Source organism: Mirounga leonina, unplaced genomic scaffold, assembly GCF_011800145.1.
Source record: "Mirounga leonina isolate KUSES-001 unplaced genomic scaffold, KU_Mleo_1.0 Mir_376, whole genome shotgun sequence".
NCBI lineage: Eukaryota > Metazoa > Chordata > Mammalia > Carnivora > Phocidae > Mirounga > Mirounga leonina.
In genome coordinates this window covers 4,932,744-4,955,410 of record NW_023270718.1, presented here as the reverse complement: position 1 = coordinate 4,955,410, position 22,667 = coordinate 4,932,744, and the positions used below count along the sequence as shown (strand labels likewise).

Here is a 22,667-nt window from a genome sequence, read left to right as displayed (position 1 = left end):
AAACAAAGCTCCCGGGCAACTTTCTCCCTCGCAGCGCCCCGCCCGCCCGCGGCTCCCCAGCCCCAGGCCGGGAGGTAGGAAGGCGCCGGCGGGAGTCGGGGATCCAGCTTTGGGGTGTGTGAGTTGGGGTGGGAAACTACGTGTTGTGAGTTGAGGTGTTTGTGGGATCGTCTCTGAATTGCTTGCCGCCCTCTTTTTGCCCGGGGGCCCGAGTTTGCTCTTGTGACCGAGTCTTAGTGAGGTGTTGGAACTTTCGCCGGAGTTGGGGTGTCTGTTGATGGGTCTGAGTTTGGGATTGTGCGCTCGGGAGTGGGTGAGGGCTGGGGACTTTGGCGGCTGTGTCCGGAGGGTATGAGTGTATGCGGCGGTGTGGGTTTGAAGTGAGAAAGGATCCTGTACGTGTTTCTAACCGAATTGGTTTCTGTGTGTCATTTGTGGACGCCTGGTCCTCCTAATGGAGAAAGGAGGCCTCCGGGGTGGCATAGGGCGGGCTACAGTGCTTTCTGGATCTTCAGTCTTGCCTTTTCGGAAGTTTGGGGCCTGGGGCGGGAAATTAGTGGGGACCTTTCTTACCCGGCTCCTCCGTCCCTTTGTCTGGCCACATGGGGAGAGCTGGGCTGGGATTTTGGCCTACGGGGGTCCTGAACGCCTCAGCGCCACTGGGCTCGGCCTGGGGTCTTTGTCTGTCTCGGCCTGGGCTCCAGGGTCCGAGGGAGGAGGGGGATGGGAGCCTGGACTCTGGGGTCCTGGGAAAGCTGTGGAAGACGTGGAGCCGACTGGGAGGCGGGATCTGACTGTATTGGAAAAAGTTTTCCCCTGTTCCTGGCCTCCGGAAAGTCACTGGGAACTTGAGTTGGATCCGAGCCCACGGCGCAGGGGGAGGGGAGGGAAGGGGCGGGGCCGAGGGCCAGAGGGGAGGCGCCCTTGCCGGCCAGCCCCTCCCCAGATGGGGGTTGTGGGAAACTGGGGGAGGGGACGCCTGGGCCCTTTGTTCTGGCTCTCCTGATGGCAGGGCGCCCCTGCCCTCCAGTCTGTGGTTCTGTGGGTCTTTCCTGGTCTGGGCTTGAGTTTTTGCCCTGAGTCTCTGTCCCTTCTCTCTCTGGGTCTCTCTCCCCTTCTCTCTGGGTCTCTGTCCCCCTCTTTCTCTGGGTCTCTCTGCCTCCCCTCTCTGGGTGTCTGTCCCCCCCCCCCCCCCGCCCCACTGGATCTCTGTTTCCCCCTCTCTGGAAGTCTGTCTGTGCTCCCTGGATCTCTGTCCCCCTCTCTCTGGACGCCCCCCCCTTCAGTCTTACTAGGGCCAGGGCCCCTCCTCCTTCTTTTCTAGCAGCTGCTGTTCACATCCTAGCACCTGTTCTTGGGGTGGGACTGAGAAGATCTCATCCACAACCCCCTTCCCTGCAACTAGGCCCCGACTCCAGTCTTCTTTAAGCCAGTAATCCATACCCAAAGGTTTGGCCCTCATGCGCCGTAGGCATTACTCTGGGGTCTTCAAGACTTCACCACAACCCAGTTCCCCTGGAAACACAGAGGACACTGTTACCCTCAGCTGCCCTAGAAAATCCAGCCCCCTTCTGCAGAACTTAGGAGTCCCGACCCCCAGCCTCCTGCTTCCCTCAGACCCAGAAATCCGGGCCCCCTCGCTCTCTCCTCCCTCAGACCCAGCAATCTGAACTCCCAGCCCTCACTGCCCTGAAGTCTCTCTGGGGGGCGGCTGGGTGGGGGGTGGGGAACCTTGCTGAGCTCTATGTTCCTCCAGGCCCAGATGGGGGAACCCCGGGCTGGGGCCCCCCTGGACGATGGCAGTGGCTGGACAGGAAGTGAGGAAGGAAGTGAGGAGGGCACCGGCGGCAGCGAGGGGGCTGGGGGCGATGGGGGTCCGGACGCAGAAGGTGTGTGGAGTCCAGACATCGAGCAGAGCTTCCAGGAGGCCCTGGCCATCTACCCACCATGCGGCCGGCGGAAAATCATCCTGTCTGATGAAGGCAAGATGTATGGTGAGTCCGCCCCTCTCTTCTGCCCTGGCCCCCACTGATTAAGACTCAGGTAGGAGGGCGCCTGGGTGGCTCAGTTGGTTAAGCGACTGCCTTCGGCTCAGGTCATGATCCTGGAGTCCCGGGATCGAGTCCCGCATCGGGCTCCCTGCTCGGCGGGGAGCCTGCTTCTCCCTCTGACCCTCCCCCCTCTCATGTGCTGTCTCTCTCATTCTCTCTGTCTCAGATAAATAAATAAAATCTTAAAAAAAAAAAAAAAAGACTCAGGTAGGAGCTGCATTGCTACTTGCACAGATGAGAAAACTGAGGCATAGGAGGGTTAAGTGGTTTGCCTAAGGTCACAGCAGTGGGGAGCTGGGATTTGAACCCAGGCAGTCAGGCTCCCAAGCCTGTGGTGGTAACTCCTCTCCCAAAGAGCTGCAATGATCTGCAGCCCAGCTTGCTTGCAGACTGTTGCTTCTCTCTTCTTCCCTGGTGTCCTGTGTGTTGGGAAGTCCCGTGAAGGTCTAACTCTGTCCCGTCTTTGACTCTTCAGGTCGGAATGAGCTGATTGCCCGCTACATCAAGCTGAGAACAGGGAAGACCCGAACTCGCAAACAGGTCTCGGGACTGACTTGTGGGCCTCTCTCTGGGGCGGGCTTGTCTTTGGGGGGCGGCGGCATCCTCAGATGGGCGGCTTCAGGTTCAAGGAGTATCTGGTTCATGTGCTTTCGTCTGTCTCGTTGGCACCTCTATGAGTATTCTCTACTGTGCCTGTTTTGGTCTGGATCTCTTAGCAGCTGTGTTAGAACCAGAGACTAAGGTAGAGAGGCCGAAAAGATCCAGAAAGAAGATGAGGAAGGGAAAGGAGGCCCGGATTTGCTGGGTCTGGGGAAGATCAGTAGCACTGGTGAGAAGAGACCAGCCTCTGTGGACACATCTGTGTTAGCATGTGCCGGAGATAGCTAGTATGTTCTGTGCGTTCATCATCTTTCATGTTCTGGGAGCTCTGGGGGCCACCTGGAGGGTGGGAAGGGGGAGGGGATTCAAGGGGCAAGTGGCCATGGCCTGAGTCTGCTTCTCTGTCGCTCCCCCCAGGTCTCTAGTCACATCCAAGTTCTGGCTCGAAGGAAATCAAGGGAAATCCAGTCCAAGCTCAAGGTAGGGACCGAGGCAGACACCCAGAGAGAGCGGGCAGAGACCATGAGAGTGGGGGACAGAGGATCAGAGAGAGGGACACAGAGACCCAGCGAGAGAGGGGAGACAGAGACCCAGAGAAGAGGTCAACAGCAATGCAGAGAAAGGGGGACAGAGAGGCCCAGAGTGGGTAACAGCGAACCAGAGATGGGGACAGTCACACGGAGACATAGACAGAATGAGGAAGTAGAGATCCCAGGTGGGGGGTGAGTGGCCCAGGGAGTGGGGTGGATAGAGGTCCTGGGTGAGGAAGAGATTCGTAGAGAGAGGGGGACCGAGATTTAGCTCAAGACAGGCAAGAAGGACAGGGTGTCAGGCCTCTCCTCTGGCCACTGCTGTCATTCCCCTCCCTCCCTCCCTCTCCTCTCCTCTCCTCTCCTCCTCCTGGTGTCCTCTCTTTCCCCTCATGTGCTATGAGGACCTCTTCTTCATCTCTTTCTGGTTCATCTTCCCATTTTTTAGTCCCCATGTGGCCTGCCTGTCATTTCCGTGTCCAGAAATCTTTGTTTTGTTTGGAAATTTTCACATCCTTTTTCTTCATCCGCTGGATTTCCGGTTCCCTCTTGGCCCGAGACCCTCATTTTCTTCTCCTCTGGGTGTAGGGTCTTTTCTGCCTCTTCCTTTGGATTTGGGGACCATCACTTCCTGTTCTTTTTTTTTTTTTTTTTTTTTGTACCCAGAAGCCTCCATCTGCTTTCTCTCCAGGTCCAAAAAACTTTCACTTCTGGTCTTTTCTGGACCTCATGGTCCCATCTCTGTCCTGTCTGGGCTAGGAAATGTTCACTACCTATTCCCTCTGGGTCTGAAATTCTCACGTCCTGTTGTCGGTATATCCGGAAACCTTCACTTCCACCTCTTTTTTGACCTAGAAACCCTTATACTGTATACTGTCTTTTATGCTGGGTATAAGAACCCCTTTTTCCCTCTAGGCCTGGGCCCCTCTACTTCCTGTTCCATATTCATCCTTGCTCCCCCTTCCTCCCATTTTTCAGCTCAGGGTGGTGGAACTGTAGGGGTAGGGAGAGCAGGAAGGTGAGAATCCAGGCCTCACTTCCTAAGTCCTGTTTTCTTTCTTCCTTTGGCACCCTCCCCCACCCCCACGGGCAGGCCTTGAATGTGGTAAGTCCCCCTGCCCATCCTCCCACCCGCTGCTTTACCCCAGCATTCCTGAGGGGGCCAGGAGGGGCAGGGGGCTGTAGGAAGAAGGATTTGTGCCCTCCCCCAAACCTTTGCCTTGACTCCCCAGCTCCGCATCTCCCCATGCTTGCTCTCCCTGGCATTGACCCATCCCTGCTGTGTCGACTGGGATTCCCCATTAACATGGACCTCAACTTCTCCTCCAGGACCAGGTTTCCAAGGACAAGGCTTTCCAGACCATGGCCACCATGTCCTCAGCCCAGCTCATCTCAGCACCTTCCCTGCAGGCCAAACTGGGCCCTGCTGGTCCTCAGGTGGCTGAGGGATTGTGGGGCTCAGAACTGGAAAGGGAGGGCTCTGGTTTCGACGGGGCACTGACTGACTGACTGACCCCTGCCCCCCCTTCTTTGTCTCTTTTTCAGGCTTCTGAGCTTTTCCAGTTTTGGTCAGGGGGCTCTGGTCCCCCCTGGAATGTTCCAGAGTGAGTACTTTCTGTTTGGGCTCAGCACCCCCACTCCCCCCATTCTGTCTACATAGACCTTTCTTACCCTGCTTCTGCACCCAGCTCTCTGGATTTGAATCCCAGAGAGGAGGCTGGGGTGAGGGTCTGGAGCGGAGGACGTGGCCTGACCTGGGATACTGGGGGAGAGGGGGGGGCAGCGAAGTGAGAGTCCGGAGGAGGGGCCTCACGGACTGAGAAGGAGTGGGGAGGCAGGGACAGTGCCCAGGGTCAGGTGGTGACTGGGGTTGGTGGCAGTCCGGAGATGGGTGACCTGGGGGAGGAGCAGGTTTGGGGAAGAAAGGAACTCAGTGTGGGACTGGATGAATGTGCAGGGCCGGGAGGACGTCCGTGGGGATAATGGCATCCCAGTGAGATTGGCTAGGCCCCAGAGGCTCATGGGAAGGTGTGTTCTCCTCCCGCAGAGGTGTTCTTGGGCCTGAGGGGAGAGCAGGTGTCTTCTCTCAGAGTCAAAGGAAGGAAATGGGTCCCTGAGGTACATGGGAATGTCCATTTTAGCCCTGAGAGAGCCCTGAGGGTGACAGAATGTGTTTGTTGCCTGGAAGAATAGAAACAAGCCCCAGAGACTCATGGGAAGGGCAGTTTTCAGCCCAGAGAGCAGCCGATGGATCCAGGCAGGGTGTTGGGAGGGCAATGTGGCCGCAGGGCTGTGAGGAGTGGTGTTGAGGGTGTTGCCAGAGAAGGAGGGAAGTGACATGCTGTGGGATCCAGGCTCCAGGGAGAGAAGAAATTTCCCCGGTGAGGTGCTAGGACCCAGGAAAGGGTCAGAACAAGTCCCCTGGGCAGAAGGAACTGCAGGTTTGCAGGGAGGGGGCTGAGCTGGAAGGAGGGGTGGGTCAGTGGCACTGGGGTCCACCTTTAGGGGAGCTGATAGTCAAATGGGGGAGATGGATGTTAATTAAATCATCGCCTGCCTAAACACAAAACTGAAGAGTATGTGATGTGCTGTGAAGAACTGCACCAGGTTCTGGGTTGAGGGAGAGAGTTCTGGGGGTTTCTGTGAGGAGGTAACCTTGAAGGCAGAGTAGGACTTGGCCAGGCGAAGAATGGGGTTTGGGAATATTTTTTTTTTTTAAAGATTTTATTTATTTGACAGAGAGAGAGATAGCGAGAGCAGGAACACAAGCAGGGGGAGTGGGAGAGGGAGAAGCAGGCTTCCCGCCGAGCAGGGAGCCCGATGTGGGACTTGATCCTGGGACCCTGAGATCATGACCTGAGCCGAAGGCAGACACCTAACGACCAAGCCACCCAGGCACCCATTTTGGGAATATTTTAGGCAGTGAAAACAGCATGTGCCAAGGCGCTGAGGTAGGAAGATTTGGTGAGCTCCAGGAAATGAGAGAAGGTATTCAGCCACTGGCCAGTCAGTCGAATGTTTATTGAGCACCTATTAAGTGCCCGGTACTCTCATTAGATCAGGACATAGCATTAAACAAGTTAAACAGGATCCCTTCCTTCATGGATCCCCCCATTTGGAGCGGGGAGGAGACCGACAATAAACATGTAAACAAATAAACATTCACACGAAAGGAATAAATGTGGGAAATAAAACAAGGTGTATATGCCCTATTTACACAGTGATCAAGAAAGTCCTCTCTGAGGAGGTGGTGTTTGGCCAGCAGCCCTGATGACAAGAGATTAAGTCAGTGGGTAGGGTACTGGAGTTTAGATTTCAGAATTGGGATGCCGAGTACTAGGGCAAGGCCCCTGGGAGTGGAGGTCTGAAGGTCCTTTGAGTTTGTGTCTTTCTGATTCTGGTCTTTTGACTCTTTTGGTTTTTTTAAATATTTTTAATTTTCATTTTTTAAAATATTTTATTTACTTATTTTTAAATATTTTATTTTGTTTTATCTTATTTTTATTTATTTATTTGAGAGAGAGAGAGAGAGAATCTCAGGCAGACTCCCGCTGAGCAGGGAGCCCAATGTAGGGCTCCATCCTTTGACCCATGAAATCACGACTTGAGCCGAAATCAAGAGTCAGACGCTTAACTTACTGAACCACCCAGGCACCCCTTAAGATTTTATTTTATTATTATTATTTTTTTAAGATTTGATTTTTTTTAATTTTTAAAAAAGATTTTATTGGGGCGCCCCAAGATTTTATTTTTAGTAATCTCTACACCGTACATGGGGCTCGAACCCACAAACCTGAGATCCAGAGTCTCGTGCTGAATGGACCGAGCCAGCCAGGTGCCCCTGGTCTTTTGACTCTTGACCTCTTCCTGACCTCTGACCCCAAGTGTTTTCTCTGTGGCCTCTGACCTTTCAGTCTCAATCATCCCCTCGGCTACCCATGGTCTCTAGAGTAATTGGCCTCTAGAGCTGTGCTGTCTGATCCCGCAGTCACTAGCCACGTATAGTTACTGAATTTTAAGTCGATTAAAATTAAAAATTCAGGGGCGCCTGGGTGGCTCAGTCGTTAAGCGTCTGCCTTTGGCTCGGGTCATGATCCCAGGGTCCTGGGATCGAGCCCCGCATCGGGCTCCCTGCTCTGCGGGAAGCCTGTTTCTCCCTCTCCCACTCCCCCTGCTTGTGTTCCTGCTCTCGCTATCCCTCTCTCTGTCAAATAAATAAATAAAATCTTTTAAAAAAAGATTAAAAATTCAGTCCCTTAGGCACTCTAGTCACATTCGTGCTCAGTAGTCACGTGTCATATGCTCAGTAGCAACATGTGGCCAGTGACTACCATACTGGACAGTGCAGGTATGGAACATGTCCATCATGGCAGGAAGTTGCATTGGACAGAATCTAAATTGGACATTTAGATTTTGTTGTGCTGCTTCCCCACCCCGAACTTCGGATCGATGTCCCATCTCCTGACCCTTGGTCATTTTCTTTTTCTTTTTTTTTTTTTAAGATTTTATGTATTTGCAAGAGAGAGAATGAGAGACAGAGAACATGAGAGGGGGGAGGGTCAGAGGGAGAAGCAGACTCCCTGCTGAGCAGGGAGCCTGATGCGGGGCTCGATCCCGGGACTCCAGGATCATGACCTGAGCCGAAGGCAGTCGCTTAACCAACTGAGCCACCCAGGCGCCCCTATTACTAATTTCTTTTTTTTTTTTTTTAAAGATTTTATTTATTTATTTGCGAGAGAGAGAATGAGAGACAGAGAGCATGAGAGGGAGGAGGGTCAGAGGGAGAAGCAGACTCCCCGCCGAGCAGGGAGCCCGATGCGGGACTCAATCCTGGGACTCCAGGATCATGACGGGAGCCCAAGGCAGTCGCTTAACCAACTGAGCCACCCAGGCGCCCCTGGTCATTTTCTCCTACCCTCCTGACCCTTCATCCTCCTCTTTCCCCACGTTGCCTATTCTTTTGTGTTTTTTTTCCCCACCTCCTGAGATCCTGTTTCTCTTCTCTTTCTGCCATTTTGTGAGAGGCACCAAAATATCATCAACAAGACCACAGGCTTCGTAGTTGGGACTGACTTGGATTTGAGCCCAGGCTCCACTGTGCCCCAGCTTTGTGACTGTGTGTGCCTCAGTTTCCTCCTACGCAAAATGGGAAGAGCAGTAATTGCATCTAACCTCCCAGGCTGTGAGGATTCAGTGAACTTTTGCGCATTACATGCTAGCTAGCAAAGGGTCTGGCTTGTGGTGGCCCCTGGTAAACCTTAGCTGGTACAGTTACCTTTCTACCTTGCTGACCCCCAGCTTCCTTTCTCCCTCAGTGTGAAGCCATTCTCACAGACACCGTTCTCCTTGTCACTGACCCCCCCATCTACTGACCTCCCAGGTAAGAGTCTACTCTGTATCTTCTTGTCTCCCCTCTCTCCTCAACCCCAACTGCCTTTCCTTCACCTTCCACTGATCAGGGCACACATTTCTACAGAGGTCCAGATCTGAGGCAAGGCTTGTAGGGGGTATGGAAAGATGAGTGATAGAATTTGTAGTGGTTAAGATCATGGCCTTTGAATTCAGACACACTGGGTTTGTGTTCTGCCACGTGCTAGCCTCGAGGACACTGGGAAGGTCCATATGAAGATTCTTTCAGATGCAAGTGGCAGAAACTGAAATCAAGCTCAATGATTTGCTTAAATCAAGCTAAAAAAAAAGGAATTTATTGGTTTAGGTAACTGATATTTCAGGGGTGACTTGACGGCTTCAGGCACAGCTGGATCCAGGGGCTCAAATGGTAGTATCAGCTTTGCTTGGTTCTGCTTTCCCCTGTGGTGTGTGGTGGCTTCACTCCCACCTGGCAGGAAAGATGGCTTCCAGAAGTCCATGCTGATGTGGTCCTAAGAACTCATACTGGTGAAAGAGAACTCTCAGGTTCCACAGATTCATCAATTCGTAATGCTTTTGGCTGCAAATAACAGAATGCCCAAATTAATAGTGCCTTAAATAATAAAGGCTTTAATGATTTTACATAACAAAAAGTCTGGAGATGGGGTGCTCTTATGCTGACTCAGCAGCTCAGCAGTATGAGGACTGGCATCTCTCTAGGTCCCTTGGCCTCTTACTGTCCCAAGATGGCTGTTGTGATTCCAGGCATCATGTCTCAAGCAGGACTTGGCCAGGGCCAAAAGCTGTCTCCTCCCAAAGTTCTGTCTTTTTCATTCAGGAAGAAACTCCTTCTCAGAAGCCCCTCAGCAGATTTCCCCTAACGTCTCATTGGCCAGGACTGTGTCACATGGCCATCTCTAGTTGCAAGGGAGGCTGGGAAAGTGAGTATTTAGCTTTTTTAGCTTCTAAGCGGAGGTAGGCAAGAGAGAAGAGTGCTTGATGTATTTAATACATGTTAGCCATTTTTATTGTTCTTTTTTTCCTCTCTCTAGGGTACGAGCCCCCCCAAGCCCTGTCGCCCCCTGCCCTGCCCCCACCTGCCCCATCACCCCCAGCCTGGCAGGCTCGGGCCCTGGGCACTGCCCGGTTGCAGCTGGTGGAGTTCTCAGCCTTTGTGGAACCACCCGATGCCGTTGATTCTGTGAGTGCAATTTTAGAATCGTCACTGGCCGGGAGCGGGGGCAGGGGGTTGGAATGTAGAGGGTGATAGGAAGGGAAAGGATAAACCAGTGGTTCTCAAACTTTAGCATGTATCAAAATAACATGGAGGGCTTGTTGAAACATAGATTGCCGGGCCCCACCTTCAGATTCTGATTCAGTAGGTCTGGTGTGGGGCTTGAGAATTTGCATTTCTAACATTCTCCCAGGCGATGTTGATGCTGCTGGCCTGGGGACCACACTTTGAGAACTGCTAGCATGGAGGAACTGGATGGTCGTGGGGTCACGGTTGGGAAGGTCAGAGAAACTCTCCAGGTCATTGCTTGTTCATTCAGCAAATATTTTTGAGGGCCTACTGTGTGCCAGGCTTTGTGGTGGAGACTGGGAACCTGGAAAACAGATCTTGTTTCTAGACTTGAGCTTTTCCTGGGCCTGGACGGAGACAGATGCCATATTAGTCATGGTGGGCTGACTGTTAGCAGAAATAACCTTAACCTTCAGGGACTGAACATAACACCAGTTTCTCACTCATGTAACATTTCAGTGTAGCTGTTCAGTTAGGAGCTTTACACACAGTGATTCGGAGAATTCAGGCTCCTTCCATTTTGTGGTTCTGACGTTTTCTAGGGCTTCAGAATCTGCTGCTGGATTCCCTGCATCTGGCCAGCAGATGGTGGAAGGGAGAGACTCAAGAATTGTGCAGGAGTTTTAACAGGGGTCTGTCTTGGAAGTGACAACTATCAGGTTCTGCTCACATCCCATTGGCCAGAATTTAGTCATGTGGCCACACCTCACTGCAAAGGGGTCTGGGAAGTGTAGTTTAGTTGTGTGAAAAGGAATGGGGGGGGGTTTCTGAACACCTAGCAGTCTCTGCCACAGCCACATAAACACCAATTGCTGTGTATGGTGGTCCTATAAAACCCAAGTTGAAACCCTCTCATCTCACTTGGAGCAAAGGTAAAGTCTTTTCAGTTTCCCACAAGGCTCTGCATGATCTGACCCCAATTCCTGCTCTGCCCTCACCTCCTGCCCTTATATGCTTGCCCACTCTGCTCTGGTCACACTGGCCTCCATGCTCTTTCTCAAACACACCAGGCCCACTCCTGCCTCAGGGCCTTTGCATCTGCTATTCTTGCCACCTGGAATATGTTTTCCCCAGATACCACCACTGTCTCTCTCCATTCATTCAGGCCTTTGCTTATCTTCTCAGATTGTATTCCCCAGACCACTTTATGGAAAATACCAGCTGCCATCATGCTCAACCGCTTTACTATTCTTTATTGGGAATTTTTTTCATAGCATTTGTCACTCTGAAATTTATTTTATCCATGGGTTGATTTTTAAAATTTTCTGTCTTTGCTAGTAGACTCCATGAGGCCAGGGACTTTGTCTTATAGCCATAGGACCCAGTGCCTGCACACAGTAGGTCTCTCAATAGATGTCTATTGAACGATGAGTATGTGCTGGGATAGGGGAAGCTCACGTTTTCGTGGGTGTACAGAGCAGTCATTCTTTTTTTTTTTTTTTTTTTTTTTTTAAGATTTACTTATTTATTTGTCAGAGAGCACAAGCAGGGGTGTGGGCAGAGGGAAGGGCAGGCTCCTCGCCGAGCAAGGAGCCCAAAGCAGGACTCGATCCAAGGACCCTGGGATCATGACCTGAGCCGAAGGCAGATGCTTAACCGAGTGAGCCACCCAGCCATCCCCAGAGGAGTCATTCTGCCTGGGAAGTTAGTGAAGACTTCCCTGAAATGACACCATTTGAGTTGGGCTTTGAGGGTTATGTAGGAGTTTGCCACGTGCAGAACTTTATGTTCCAGGTACAGAGATGAAAACAGCATGAAGTTTTCAGGGAAACAAATAGTCAAATAAGGTGCGGGAGCTGGTGAGGCTGCAGGTGGGCAGGTGCCAGTTCGGGAGAAGCTGGCATTGCCAAGCTGGGGGATCTAGACTTTCTCCTGAGGGTGATGGGGAACTATAGAAAAGAGAGGTACCATCTGATTGTGATCAAGTGAGGCTTTAAGGAAGAGGCAGATTTGCATAGACTTGGGCATTGGAGGATGGAGGGAGGATTTCTAATGACAGAGAAAATGGGAAAGGTATGAGGATTTCTGACTATGGACAAGAAGTGGTAAGAATGGGGACAGATAGGGAGTCTTGATGTGGGCCATGTGGATTCCATCCATCCATCCATCCATCCATCCATCCATCCATCCATCGACTGAACATTTAGGAGCACCTATTCAGTATAGGGCCAGGTTGAGGGGGTGTGGGTTTTGTCCTGGGTGCTCTGGGGAGCCACAGGAGGATTGTGAGCAGGGGAGGTCCACAGTCAGCTCTGGGGGTGTGTGAGGGATGACCTGGAGAGTGGAGATCGGAGGCTGGGAGGCCAGGGAGGAGGCTGGGGAGAGGGTGGAGAGGACAGGGCTGTGGGGATGGAGAGCAGGGGACAGGACTTGGGGACTGAGGTGCTGTGGGGCAGAAGGGAATGGTGACAGTGCTTGGGAGTCAGGCCCAGTGTCTGGGTGGACAGTGTGAAACAGCTAGTGGGAGCTGGGGGCAGTGAGCACCCGGGGTCCAGCCTATATCCCACTCCTCACCCACGGCCCACCCTTCTCAGTACCAGAGGCACCTGTTCGTACACATCAGCCAGCACTGCCCCAGCCCTGGAGCGCCCCCCCTCGAGAGCGTGGACGTCCGGCAGATCTATGACAAATTCCCTGAGAAAAAGGGTGGCCTTCGGGAGCTGTATGATCGCGGGCCCCCTCACGCCTTCTTCCTGGTCAAGTTCTGGGTGAGTTCTGCCACCAAAACAAAGTGCCCACAAATCACGTGGTCTCCCATCTATAAGGCCTCTGGCTCTAAGGGAGACAAGCTCAGAGTGTCAGCCCGCTTTGTAACAAGGAACACCGAGGAGTGTTACCCCCAAGGGGGGGATGGATAGGACTTGGACCTCCCCAGATCACACTAGACTTTGCCACAACCAGTTGCGTGACTGATGTGGCCTTGGGGATTGGCTTGCAACCCTTCAGACTTCCCTGCGCCCCACCCGGCCACGTGAAGCCTTGTTGCTAAGGGATGGCTCCCGTCCCTTAGCAAATAGAGGCACAGAGTTTGGTTTCTGAAGAGAGCACAGTGCCACCAGGCCCTGTTGCTAGAGAATGTCTGGCCTTAAAAAAGTGACTGAAGGACCTGGGAGGGACTTTGTGAAAGCATTTATTTATTAAACAATCATTTATTGAGCACTTACTGTATACTGGCTCTATGCTAAGTGCTATGTATATAATTGTGAACAAGAGGGTCCATCTTGGGTCTTTCTTAGGCCCATTCGGTTTGGTATCCACTACAGTGGCTGATGCTGTAGGGATCCAGTAAATGTTATGAATGTTCAGGGGGGTGTTAACGCTTGTTAACCAGAGCTGTGGCATGATCTAGTGTCTAAGAAGGAAGCGGGCTGAGGGCTTGAAGTTTACTGGCTCAGCTGGGCCTGTAGCAACCGTGGTTATAAGTTGTTCTAATGTGTGGGGGCCCAAGATGGCTCTGCGGATGTGCCGCTGAGATCTTAGGCATCGTTGGGACTTAAGACAGGCCTCACCAGGTCTGTCTGGAGAACAACTCCTAGAAAGCCCAGCCTCTGAAGGGATGCAGGGGTGTGGCTGGGGAGGCTGGGAGTGGCCATTGCCAGGGTGATGCATGGCGTCAGGTCTCTGAGGAGATTAAACGATCTCAGAGAGTGACCTGGTCGAGTGAGCAACTAAAGTTAGGAAGAGAGAGAGGTAGGCTTCCCGAAAAGGTGACCAAGGGGCTCAGACCGCAAGTGTGATGAGGTCTTAGGCTTTGTTAGGTCCCACTTGGCCTAATGGACTGTCTGCCCACTTGGCCACTGGGATCTTAGAGGGGTCTGACCTCCAAGGATTGGCTGAAAGGGCTGGGGAGAATGTTCTGGAGAGGCGTCAGGTTTCCCCAGGCCCCTGCAGGCCCCTTTGCTAGGGAGTAGCCACTTGCCTTAGCAACCAGGGTCCCGAAGGCCTGGGGGAGGGGGGCGGAGTCTCTGGTTGCTAGGGAGTAAACTGCCTTCTTAGTAACCAGGGCCTTGGAAGGGGCTGAACTCCTGAGTTGGGGGCTTCAGGAGAAGAAAGTTGAATTGTTGGGTGGAGGAGGGGGGCGCTGTGACTGGGGAGAGAGGGGTCAGGACCATTTTAGGGAGCCAGCCTTCTCCAGTACCAATAGGAGGGTGGGTGTTTTCCAGAAACAGGCCCGTGGAGACATGGGGCTTTGAATACAGAGGAGGAGAGGTAGGCAACTGCATGGGCTATGGGGGACTGAAGGACCTGGGAGGGACTTTGGGGCTATGGGGGAAACCAGGCCATGGCGCAGAGTTCCCACTTGAGGAGAGTCCCTACCATTTATAAGGAACCTACCTGTGCGTCCCTATCCTCCAGGCGGACTTGAACTGGGGCCCAAGTGGCGAGGAGGTAGGGACTGGTGGCAGCAGCGGTGGCTTCTACGGAGTGAGCAGCCAGTACGAGAGCCTGGAGCACATGACCCTCACCTGTTCCTCCAAGGTCTGCTCCTTTGGCAAGCAGGTGGTGGAGAAGGTGGAGGTGAGGCTGGAGGGGTGGAGCTCCGGGCAGGTGAGCGCCCAGCCACCTGCCACTTTGGGGGTGCAGACTAAAAGGACCAAAGCCACAACAGCCCCTGCACTTGGGTGTCTGTGTGGTGGGGTGGGGAGTATCCCGTCCTCTTTGGGGATTTCATTAATACATGGGTTTAGAGCTGATATTGTGTTCCCAAGTCACATGTAGGGATTATTTTGAGGGTTCAAAGGTAATGTGTGGTACAGAGATTTACAGTCACTAAGATTCAGAAGGTTCTTATGGATATGGAGAAATCTGCAGGGCAAGGAGGTTTAGGGGTCACACTTAGGGATTGCTGGAGGGGTCTTGAACTCAGAAGTCAGAGTTCGGAGACCTAGTGGAGGGGGGGTCTTTGGAGGGTGTGAGGGTATCTGAGGGCCTGGGGGTCAGAGCAGTTCAGAGGTCTTGGAGGAGGGTTCAGAGCACAGTTTTGAGAGGCTGGAGGGCTTCCTGGTTTGCAGGCTCAGGGATCCCAAGTTGGATACCCAAGGGTCCAGGTCCCAAGGATGGGGCGATGGGGGAAGGATGGCAGTGGGGAGTGGGCGTGGCATCGGGGATGCACACAGTGCCTGGGGTGACCCCTGTCTCTTGGTCACTGTCCTCCCCACTCTGCGCCCCCATCCCGGTTCAGACGGAGCGTGCCCAGCTGGAGGATGGGAGGTTTGTGTACCGCCTGCTGCGCTCACCCATGTGTGAGTACCTGGTGAATTTCTTGCACAAACTGCGACAGCTGCCCGAGCGCTATATGATGAACAGCGTCCTGGAGAACTTCACCATCCTCCAGGTGAGGCATGGGGGCTGGGCCGAGCAGGATAGCTGATGTGGGGAGTGCCCACAACAGCCCCTCAGCCCGGGGACCCTTTCACCTGGGGGACTGACAGGGGGGAGCCCACAGCTGAGCCTTTGCTTAGGTGACCCCTTTACCCAGGAAACTGATGTGGTGGGGACTCCACAGCACTCTCATTTAGGGGGATCCCCCTGTCACTGGGGAAACTGACTTGGAGGACATCCCATGGCGGATCCTCAGTTTAGGGGATCCCCCCTTCATAGGGAACCTAACCTTAGCCCAGGGAACATGATATGGTGGGATCCCCTTTAACTTTGGTTAACTTCATAGATTTTATTTGAGAGAGAGAGCTGAAGGGAGAGGGAAAGGGAGAGAGAATCTGAAGTAGACTCCGCACTGAGCACAGAGTCCAATGTGGGGCTTGATCTCATGACCATGAGATCATGACCTGAGCCGAAACCAAGAGTTGGACGCTTAACTGAGTCACCCAGGCGCCCCCACTTTGGTTAACTTTGATATGCCATCTGATGTGAGGCCCCTCACTGCCAACGCTCAGATGGGGAACCAGACATGTCAGGCATCCCCTCTACCTAGGGAATGTGATATGGTGGGGACCTCTTTCCTAGGTATCCTATGGTACCTCGGGGAGGACACAGTGGTCCTTGCTCTTCCTTTTTTGCATAAACCCTTTCTCTTGACCTCCTTGGCAGGTGGTGACAAACAGAGACACCCAGGAGCTGCTGCTCTGCACCGCCTACGTCTTTGAGGTCTCCACCAGTGAGCGGGGGGCCCAGCACCACATTTATCGCCTGGTCAGGGACTGAAAGGGGGCCCCAAAAGTGGCTCACCCCCCGGAATACCCTCCTCCCAGGAAGTACCTCCAGCTTTCTTCATGCTCATTTGGGGAGGGGGCTGCTCCATGTTAGAGGACCTTAAAAGCTGGGTGGTGAGTTGAAAAGATGGGTCCTGATACCGAGACCTCACAGTGGTAGCTGAAAGGACAGATCACTCCAGAGCATCAGGGACTGGGGACAGGAGTGAGACAGCCGCGAGGTACAGCACTGGTTTCTCAGTCTCTAACAGGCGCCCTCCCCCAACTTGGTTCTGGATGTTTTGGATGGCCTTAGAAAGTATGCTGGTTTGTCTCTCTGTTTTTCAACACCCCCCCTTCCCAATCTGCCTCTCTTTACCACCCCCAACCCTGTGACCTTGAGATCAAATATTGAAGGTTAACCCTTTGTGCAGGAGCAGAGCCAGGTGGGCCCTGGAAATATTTTTTTTAATATAACAAGAGATATTTATAAGTGGGTATTAGGGTCGTGACTTTTTCTCAGCTGGGCAAGCTGTGGGGTGAGGCTTTTAAATTTCATCCTCTCTTCTCAATAAGACGTGGGCTATATACTGTGTTGCCTCCCCTCACCGGCAAAGTGTGTTGGTTTGTGTTTTGACAGAGGATAAAACTATTTTACCAAAACGCAAGGGATTTATTTGGGGTTTGGGCGAAAATAATCCTGTGGGAGGTGGTAAGCCGAAAGATGAGGCAAGGAAACGAGGTATCTTTGGGGGCAGGAAGCTGGTGGCCGGAAGCCCCAGGTCCCGCGGGAGAAGTGACAGCAGCTGGGCAGGCAGACATCTGGGTCCCCCCGGGGAAATGAGGAGGTGGAGGACTCAATGGTTGGGGCGAACTGGGGATTGAACAAATATTTACAGACCACAGGGAAGCCCCTAGGGCACTTGAAGGGGATGGGGCGGGGCTTTGGGAAGGGGCGGGGGCCTAGCGGTACCGAGCGAGCCGGTCGTAGACTTGATCCAGGTTTCTGCACAGGAATATCGAGAGCGTCATGAAGCTGAGCTATAGAGAAAGGAGACCTGGTCAGAGAGGTCCATGGGATGCCGGCTAGGAGGACTGGGGTCGGAATGGTGGGGGTTCCGAGGGAGAAAAAAGGGGTTGCGCCAGGGGAAGAAAATGAAGCGCGGAGATTTGGGTGGGATGGGATCATGGGAGGGGCGGAGAAGGGTGGGGCTAGAGGGGGAGCTCCGCCAGGTTGAGAAAGATGGGGTCAGGGATGGGAATTTGGGGGCTTGGGGTAAGTTACCAAAGATGCGGGGGGAGGAGGGAAGATGGAAAGAAGGGGAATAGGGTGGGGTAGGGGTATCCAGCTGCGTCTAGCGCAGGTTTAGAGTCTGGGAAGGAGTGAGATCCAGAGCTAGCCCAGGGTACTTTATTCCGGAAGCTCATCGGTCTCCCTCTCTGCCTCGGCCGCTAATTCCACCTCGACCTCCACCTCCTCGCCCGCGCTCCCGGTCTCAGGTTGTTCCTCGTCTTGATCCCAAAGCGGCCAGGGCCCCAGGGCCATGGGCAGCTTGCCCTGTGGGGACTTGTCCCCCCAGTTGGGACAGGCATCCGCCATGCCCCAGCCACCCCACAGACCGCCGCTACGCCCGCTGCTGCTCAGTACACCACAGCGCCCGCCGCCGCCATCAGCACTCGGGCCAGGCCCGGGGCTCGAATCACAGGCGCCCGGCACCTGCAGCTGGCGTTCGCGGCGGAGCGCCCAGCGCAGTAGTAGCAGGCTCAGCCCCGCTACACTCACCTGCGGGGAAAGGGGAGGGATATTGCAGCTAAGAGCAGGGGGCTGGAACGCCAAGGAGGGCCAATGGGAACTTCGCGAGAGCTGGAGGGAACGCCTGCTTCCTGCCTGCAACCAATCAGGGCTCGCAGAGGGTGGGTCTCCCTCGTGCCAAGTGGAGAGGCAGGAGAGCCTGGATTGGCTGACGCTCTAGCACGCATGCACCTTTCCCAGAAAATGGGAGGACGCGCAGCTTGGGGCGGGGCCGTCTACGGACTGTACGGCCAATCGCGAGTCGGGACGGGTCCAGATTACCTCAAGTAGACCGACGCCCAGACAAATGCCCACTATGGAGATGAGGTTGTTGTGCAACCACTTTTGGAGGCTCCGCGCGCAGCCCTGGGAATGTCGGGAAAGGTTAAAAGTAGGGTTCTTTCTGGGATTCGCCCTCAAGCCCGTGCCCACTGTTCTCCTCAGCCCAGCCCTCACCCCTCCTTCAGGCACCGCCCCGCATCCCTAGTTAGTAGGGTTCTCTACGGTCTCTCCACTTCGCGCGGTCCCAGCGTCCTTTCAGTCAGGACTTTTAGGCCCCGCCCCTACGGACCACGCCCCTTCTAGGGGGCCCCACCCCTCCTGATGTACCGCTTTCTCGTAGCCCCACCCTGCAGACCCTTCCCAAGTCCTGCGGCTCCGCCTCCTGGGGAGCAAGCCCCTGCCGCTGCCCTACTCCCTCACAGGGCCCTCCCCTTTCTAGCCGACTCCAAACCGTCCCCACCTCGCTGTAGATATTGCTGTTTGCAGGAACCACGCAAAGGTCTGTACTGTGCCGGGGCCGCGCCAGTGGTCCGAGCCGGCTGAACTGGGTGAAGGAGAGCTTATCGAAGACTGCGGAGTCATTGGTCGCTGATGAATTATAGCAGGAGCAGGGCACGCGATGCACCTCCGACTCGTTGCTGATGAGGCTGGGGATATTGAACCAGTCCCGAGGAGAGTTCCAGCCGCAGCAGCGCAGCTGGAAGAGGGACAAGAGTCAGAGGGACGGGGACTGGAGGGATTCAAGATGATTTGGGGGTTCAGGGGACTGGGTGATGTGTATGAGGTCGTGTTGGGGAGCAGAGAGCTAAATAGTGGGTGCAGGGTGGGGGACGGCGGGCTAGGCTTGGGGACATTAGGGGAACATGAGGTTGGGAGAGATGAATCACGGGCCACCTGGGGCTGTGGGAGGAGCTGCAGAATCGCTCTGCGCACCGAAGATTGGGTGGGCAGTGCAATTCAGCCTCAGGTAGGGGACAGGTGGATGGGAGGGCAGGGCCATGTGAATGACCAGGGAATGGAGTCTCACGTGGGTCGGGTCCCGTGAGGGCCACAGTCACTAAGGATTAGGGAGTGGGGTTACGCTAGGGCCTTGGGGCTGAGGGCGAAGTCTTGTCGGGGCACAAAGCGGAGCCTCTCCAGGGTCTCTGGGAGCTTGGGGGAAAAGCCCACGTTGGAGTCGGTTACGTTATCTTCTGGGGGCGGGGCCACGTTGGGCTGGCAAGAGGTGGGGTGGGTGGGGTAGGGTTACCTTGCGGTCCCGGAGCTGCGGGCCCCGGCTTCGTCAGAGTCCCTGAGCTAGAGGGAGGGATACGCGTCCGCGTGGGTGGGGGCCTCACGCACCTGGAACTGCACGTAGTCCCAACTCTCCTCCGCCACCGACTCCTCCGGACGCGAGCGGTAGTTTTGGATTGTCTCCATCACGATGTCCTTCACCCTCCGTTCCAGCTAAGAGACGGAGAATGAGGCTGGATTCCCACTCGCTTTCCCACCCCCCTTTGCCCCTACCCAGTCCAGCCACTCCCGGGCTTTCTCAGTCCCAAGGGGTCCCCCGAGCGGCTTGAAGTCGGTCTCAATTTCTCACTGAATGGCTATGTCTCTCTTCCTCAAAATCTCTGCATGTTTCTATGGTCTGTCTTTCTGTTCCCCCGCTATCTCCCACGCTCTCTCATTAGGTCTCTGTCTCTCCTGTTTCTCCGCCTGTTTTCTGTCTACCTTTGGATCTGTATCTCTTACTATGTCTTCGTCCGTGTCGTGATCTTCCTTTGACTCTCCTTGTCTCTGTCTTCCTGTGTGTCTGTCTCTGGGTCTCTGACTCTCACTGTCTTCCTCTGCCTGTCACTGTTTTTTCCCTTTGTCCATGTCCGCCCGGTTTTGCTTTTTTTTTCCCCCCCCCCCCCCCCCCCAAGTTTGGGGGGGGGGGGGGGGGGGGGAGTGTGGGGAGGGGAAGCCAAGCTCACCCGCATCCGCTGAGTGGAGATGAGGATTCCCAGGGTGATCTGCGTGGCAAACAGGAGCAGCAGTATCCCAAAATACTGGGGGGCACAGTGGAGAGTTCAGACTGAGTCCCCTCCCAGGATGCAGAGCTGCCAGGGCTCTATTGGAGGGGGGATATGGGCAGGGCACTCACCAGGCCCAGGAGGCAGCGGAGCTCCTTCAGGGCCCCCACACAGCCCAGGAGGGCAAGGCCCATGGTGAGAATTCCTGAGGTGGCCAGGGCTTTGGACCAGATCTGCAGGGGCACGAAGGACAAGCCTGGGGGAGGTGAGAGGCAGTGACATTGGGCTCATGCACACAGCTCCAGGGAGCCCTACTCCCCACCCACACAGCCACTCAACTGGGGAGCATATTCTGGGGGGCCTCTTTCTCTGGGTGTCTGTCCCTGCCACATGTTGAGTCTCTGTTTCTCTCCTTCTGGGATTCTCTCTCTCCCTCTGTCTGGGACTCTGTCCCTTCTGAGTCTCTCTAGGTCTCTGTCTTCTCTCTGGATCTCTGTCCCCCTTCCTCCCTGGTCACAGTTTCTCCCTCTTGCTCTCAGTCTCTCCTCCTCCTCCTCACCCCCAATAGTTTCAGTCCCATCACTTGGTCTGTGGCATTGGATCAGTCACTAAAACCTCCCTGAGGGCTAGGGGAGGATGATTTACTCCCTAGGATTATTTTAAGGGACACATGGGAGGCATATGTTCAACGCAGTCCTCAATACAGGACAAACACTTATTAAATATGAACCATTAGGATCTCGACTATTAGTCCATTATTACTTTCCTACTATCATTAGTGTTCTATCTGCTCTTTTACTTCCTTGCTGTGTGACCTCCAGTAGGTGACATCCCCTCTCTGAATCTCCAGAGAGGGTAAGTTTGTGGGAGGATCTGATAAGCATCTGCATGAGCTATACCGTGTAGGAAGTGCCTGAGAAATGGCTATTACCATTTTTATTATCGTTCGTATGCACAACTCATTCGCCAGAGGAAGACCCCAAGGCTAAGAGCAGTAGCAGGCTGTGAAGCAGAGCCTGGGACGGTGGAGATCCCAGGATGTCACACAGGGGAAGGCCAGGTCACACTTGCTCCAGGAGGCCCTCCCCAATGGCCCCGGCCCCCTCACCTACAAAGGACACGAAGCTGGTCTTGTCAATGAGTATCCAGATGCCAAAGCAGAAGATAAGGCTGCCTAGGACCTGGCGAGAGGAGATGGGAACGTGACGGTGGGCAAAGGCGGGGTGGGGTGGGGTGGCAGCAGTGGTATATATCAGGTCAGGTGGCTGCAGCAGGGGCGGGGGCCGGGGCCTGGGCTGGGCAGCCATGTGGCAACTCACGAAGAAGAAGAGGTTGAAAACGAAGAGGAGGTACTTGATGAGGCTGAGGCAGCTGTCCTGGGCCGACATCTTCGCCTAGAGGGGTGGGCAGCCGTGGGAGGGACAGAACAGAAGAGGTGCTGGCCCCGGAGGAGACAGGCAGAAAGACAGAGGCCGTGAGAGACGGAGAGGGAGAAAGGAAGAACGCAGAGAAAGAGGAAGTCCCCGGGGTGGAGCCCCACCCCCTCCCTCTACAGGCGAGGTGGCTTTCTTGTCTGTCTCTGCCCACCCCCCCGCCTCCCTCACCTGCCCCACTGGGACACACAACAGTACCTGAGGGGCCTTGGAGTTTGTGGGCACCAAGGACACGCTGGGTAGTCCCTCCCAGGTCTCCATGGCTCCTTATGGGACTCCCACAGGGACTCTTGAGCTCCTTGTACCCCTTACTCTGGGCACCAGGACCCCAGGCCAACCCTGGACAGCAGCCGACCTCACAGACACTCTGACCTCACTGCCTGCTAAGCTCTGCCATCTCTGCATCCCTCTCTGTCCCCGCTTCCCCAGGCCAACCCTGGACAGCAGCCGACCTCACAGACACTCTGACCTCACTGCCTGCTAAGCTCTGCCATCTCTGCATCCCTCCCTGTCCCCTGCCTCAGTCTCTCGTCCTCCCTTTTCTGGGTCTCTGTTCCCTTCTCTCTGGGTCTCTGTCCATCCCTGCCTGCCCCCCCCCCCCGGCCCCCGCATTTATCTCCTCCCTCTCTGGGTTTCTGGCCCCTTCTCTCTGCATGCCAGTCCTTTCTCTGCTTATTGCCCTCCCCCCCCCCCACCACATACACCTTGTCACGGCCCCTCTCTCAGAGTCTGCATCCTGTTCTTGGCAACAAGTGTAGACCGCGGTGCTCCCATATGCTGGGGCAGGGGTTGGGCACCTGAGGGAAGTGAAAGTGCTGCAGTGCCCCAAGTGGGAAGGTCCCTGGGAGTGAGGGGGGTGGCTGGGCTGTGCCAAAACACCCAGAGGAAGCTGAGCCTCAAGCAGTACTTCCTGCATCTGCACTGGGGCCCCAAGAAGGGGAGGCTGGGGAGGAGTCAGGATTGAACTGGGACCTTGGCAGTTAGATGTAGGTCTGAGTGCTTGGTTGTCTCCAGACCTGAGCCACACACCCAGCAGCCTCTGAAAGTCTCTCCTGTTGCCCCACAGCCCCCACTCTTATCAAGTCAGATTTCCATGTTTGGGGATGTTCCTATCATCCTGATATCCACCCAGGTCCTGGAAAACCAGTGCCTCTTAGAGA

The 22,667-nt window shown here is 54.6% G+C and overlaps 2 protein-coding genes across 7 annotated transcripts; one reads left to right on the top strand and one right to left on the bottom strand.

Annotated features, from left to right (window-relative positions):
• The first annotated feature begins 14 nt into the window (after positions 1 to 14).
• On the top strand, positions 15 to 16,596 carry TEAD2 (TEA domain transcription factor 2). Of its 3 annotated transcripts, none has more exons than XM_034987046.1 (13): positions 15 to 74; positions 1,757 to 1,994; positions 2,527 to 2,591; positions 3,069 to 3,131; positions 4,275 to 4,286; positions 4,511 to 4,618; positions 4,727 to 4,785; positions 8,497 to 8,561; positions 9,604 to 9,752; positions 12,389 to 12,562; positions 14,211 to 14,372; positions 15,037 to 15,189; positions 15,903 to 16,596. In XM_034987046.1, exons 2-13 carry the CDS (start codon positions 1,763 to 1,765, stop codon positions 16,014 to 16,016), a joined length of 1,356 nt encoding a protein of 451 aa, XP_034842937.1. In that variant the 5' UTR covers positions 15 to 74; positions 1,757 to 1,762; the 3' UTR covers positions 16,017 to 16,596. The 3 variants fall into 3 exon arrangements, with proteins under 3 accessions (XP_034842937.1, XP_034842939.1, XP_034842938.1); XM_034987047.1 differs by having other exon boundaries at positions 48 to 114; XM_034987048.1 differs by lacking the exon at positions 14,211 to 14,372.
• A 65-nt stretch (positions 16,597 to 16,661) lies between these two features.
• CD37 (CD37 molecule) lies at positions 16,662 to 22,321 on the bottom strand. 4 transcript variants are annotated; one of them, XM_034987094.1, is made up of 9 exons: positions 22,212 to 22,321; positions 21,394 to 21,512; positions 21,183 to 21,255; positions 20,206 to 20,330; positions 20,036 to 20,110; positions 19,419 to 19,523; positions 18,538 to 18,774; positions 18,078 to 18,161; positions 16,662 to 17,044 (listed from the first exon to the last, which is right to left on the bottom strand). In XM_034987094.1, exons 2-9 carry the CDS (start codon positions 21,460 to 21,462, stop codon positions 16,967 to 16,969), a joined length of 846 nt encoding a protein of 281 aa, XP_034842985.1. In that variant the 5' UTR covers positions 21,463 to 21,512; positions 22,212 to 22,321; the 3' UTR covers positions 16,662 to 16,966. The 4 variants fall into 4 exon arrangements, with proteins under 4 accessions (XP_034842985.1, XP_034842986.1, XP_034842984.1 ...); XM_034987095.1 differs by having other exon boundaries at positions 21,394 to 21,468; XM_034987093.1 differs by lacking the exon at positions 22,212 to 22,321 and adding an exon at positions 21,706 to 22,113.
• Between the last annotated feature and the right edge of the window lie 346 nt (positions 22,322 to 22,667).

What these genes read in the sequence shown, in the direction of transcription:
- CD37 (XM_034987092.1), bottom strand. Translation starts at nt 21,768, where the DNA reads ATGGAGACCTGGGAGGGACTACCCAGCGTGTCCTTGGTGCCCACAAAC. An exon ending in TCCGCTGCCTCCTGGGCCTG is followed by an intron (nt 20,111 to 20,205) that starts GTGAGTGCCCTG and finishes TGTGCCCCCCAG; the next exon opens with TATTTTGGGATACTGCTGCT. An exon ending in TGGGCGTCGGTCTACTTGAG is followed by an intron (nt 17,045 to 18,077) that starts GTAATCTGGACC and finishes CTTTCTCTATAG; the next exon opens with CTCAGCTTCATGACGCTCTC.
- TEAD2 (XM_034987046.1), top strand. Translation starts at nt 1,763, where the DNA reads ATGGGGGAACCCCGGGCTGGGGCCCCCCTGGACGATGGCAGTGGCTGG. An exon ending in TGATGAAGGCAAGATGTATG is followed by an intron (nt 1,995 to 2,526) that starts GTGAGTCCGCCC and finishes TTGACTCTTCAG; the next exon opens with GTCGGAATGAGCTGATTGCC. An exon ending in AGGTGGTGGAGAAGGTGGAG is followed by an intron (nt 14,373 to 15,036) that starts GTGAGGCTGGAG and finishes ATCCCGGTTCAG; the next exon opens with ACGGAGCGTGCCCAGCTGGA.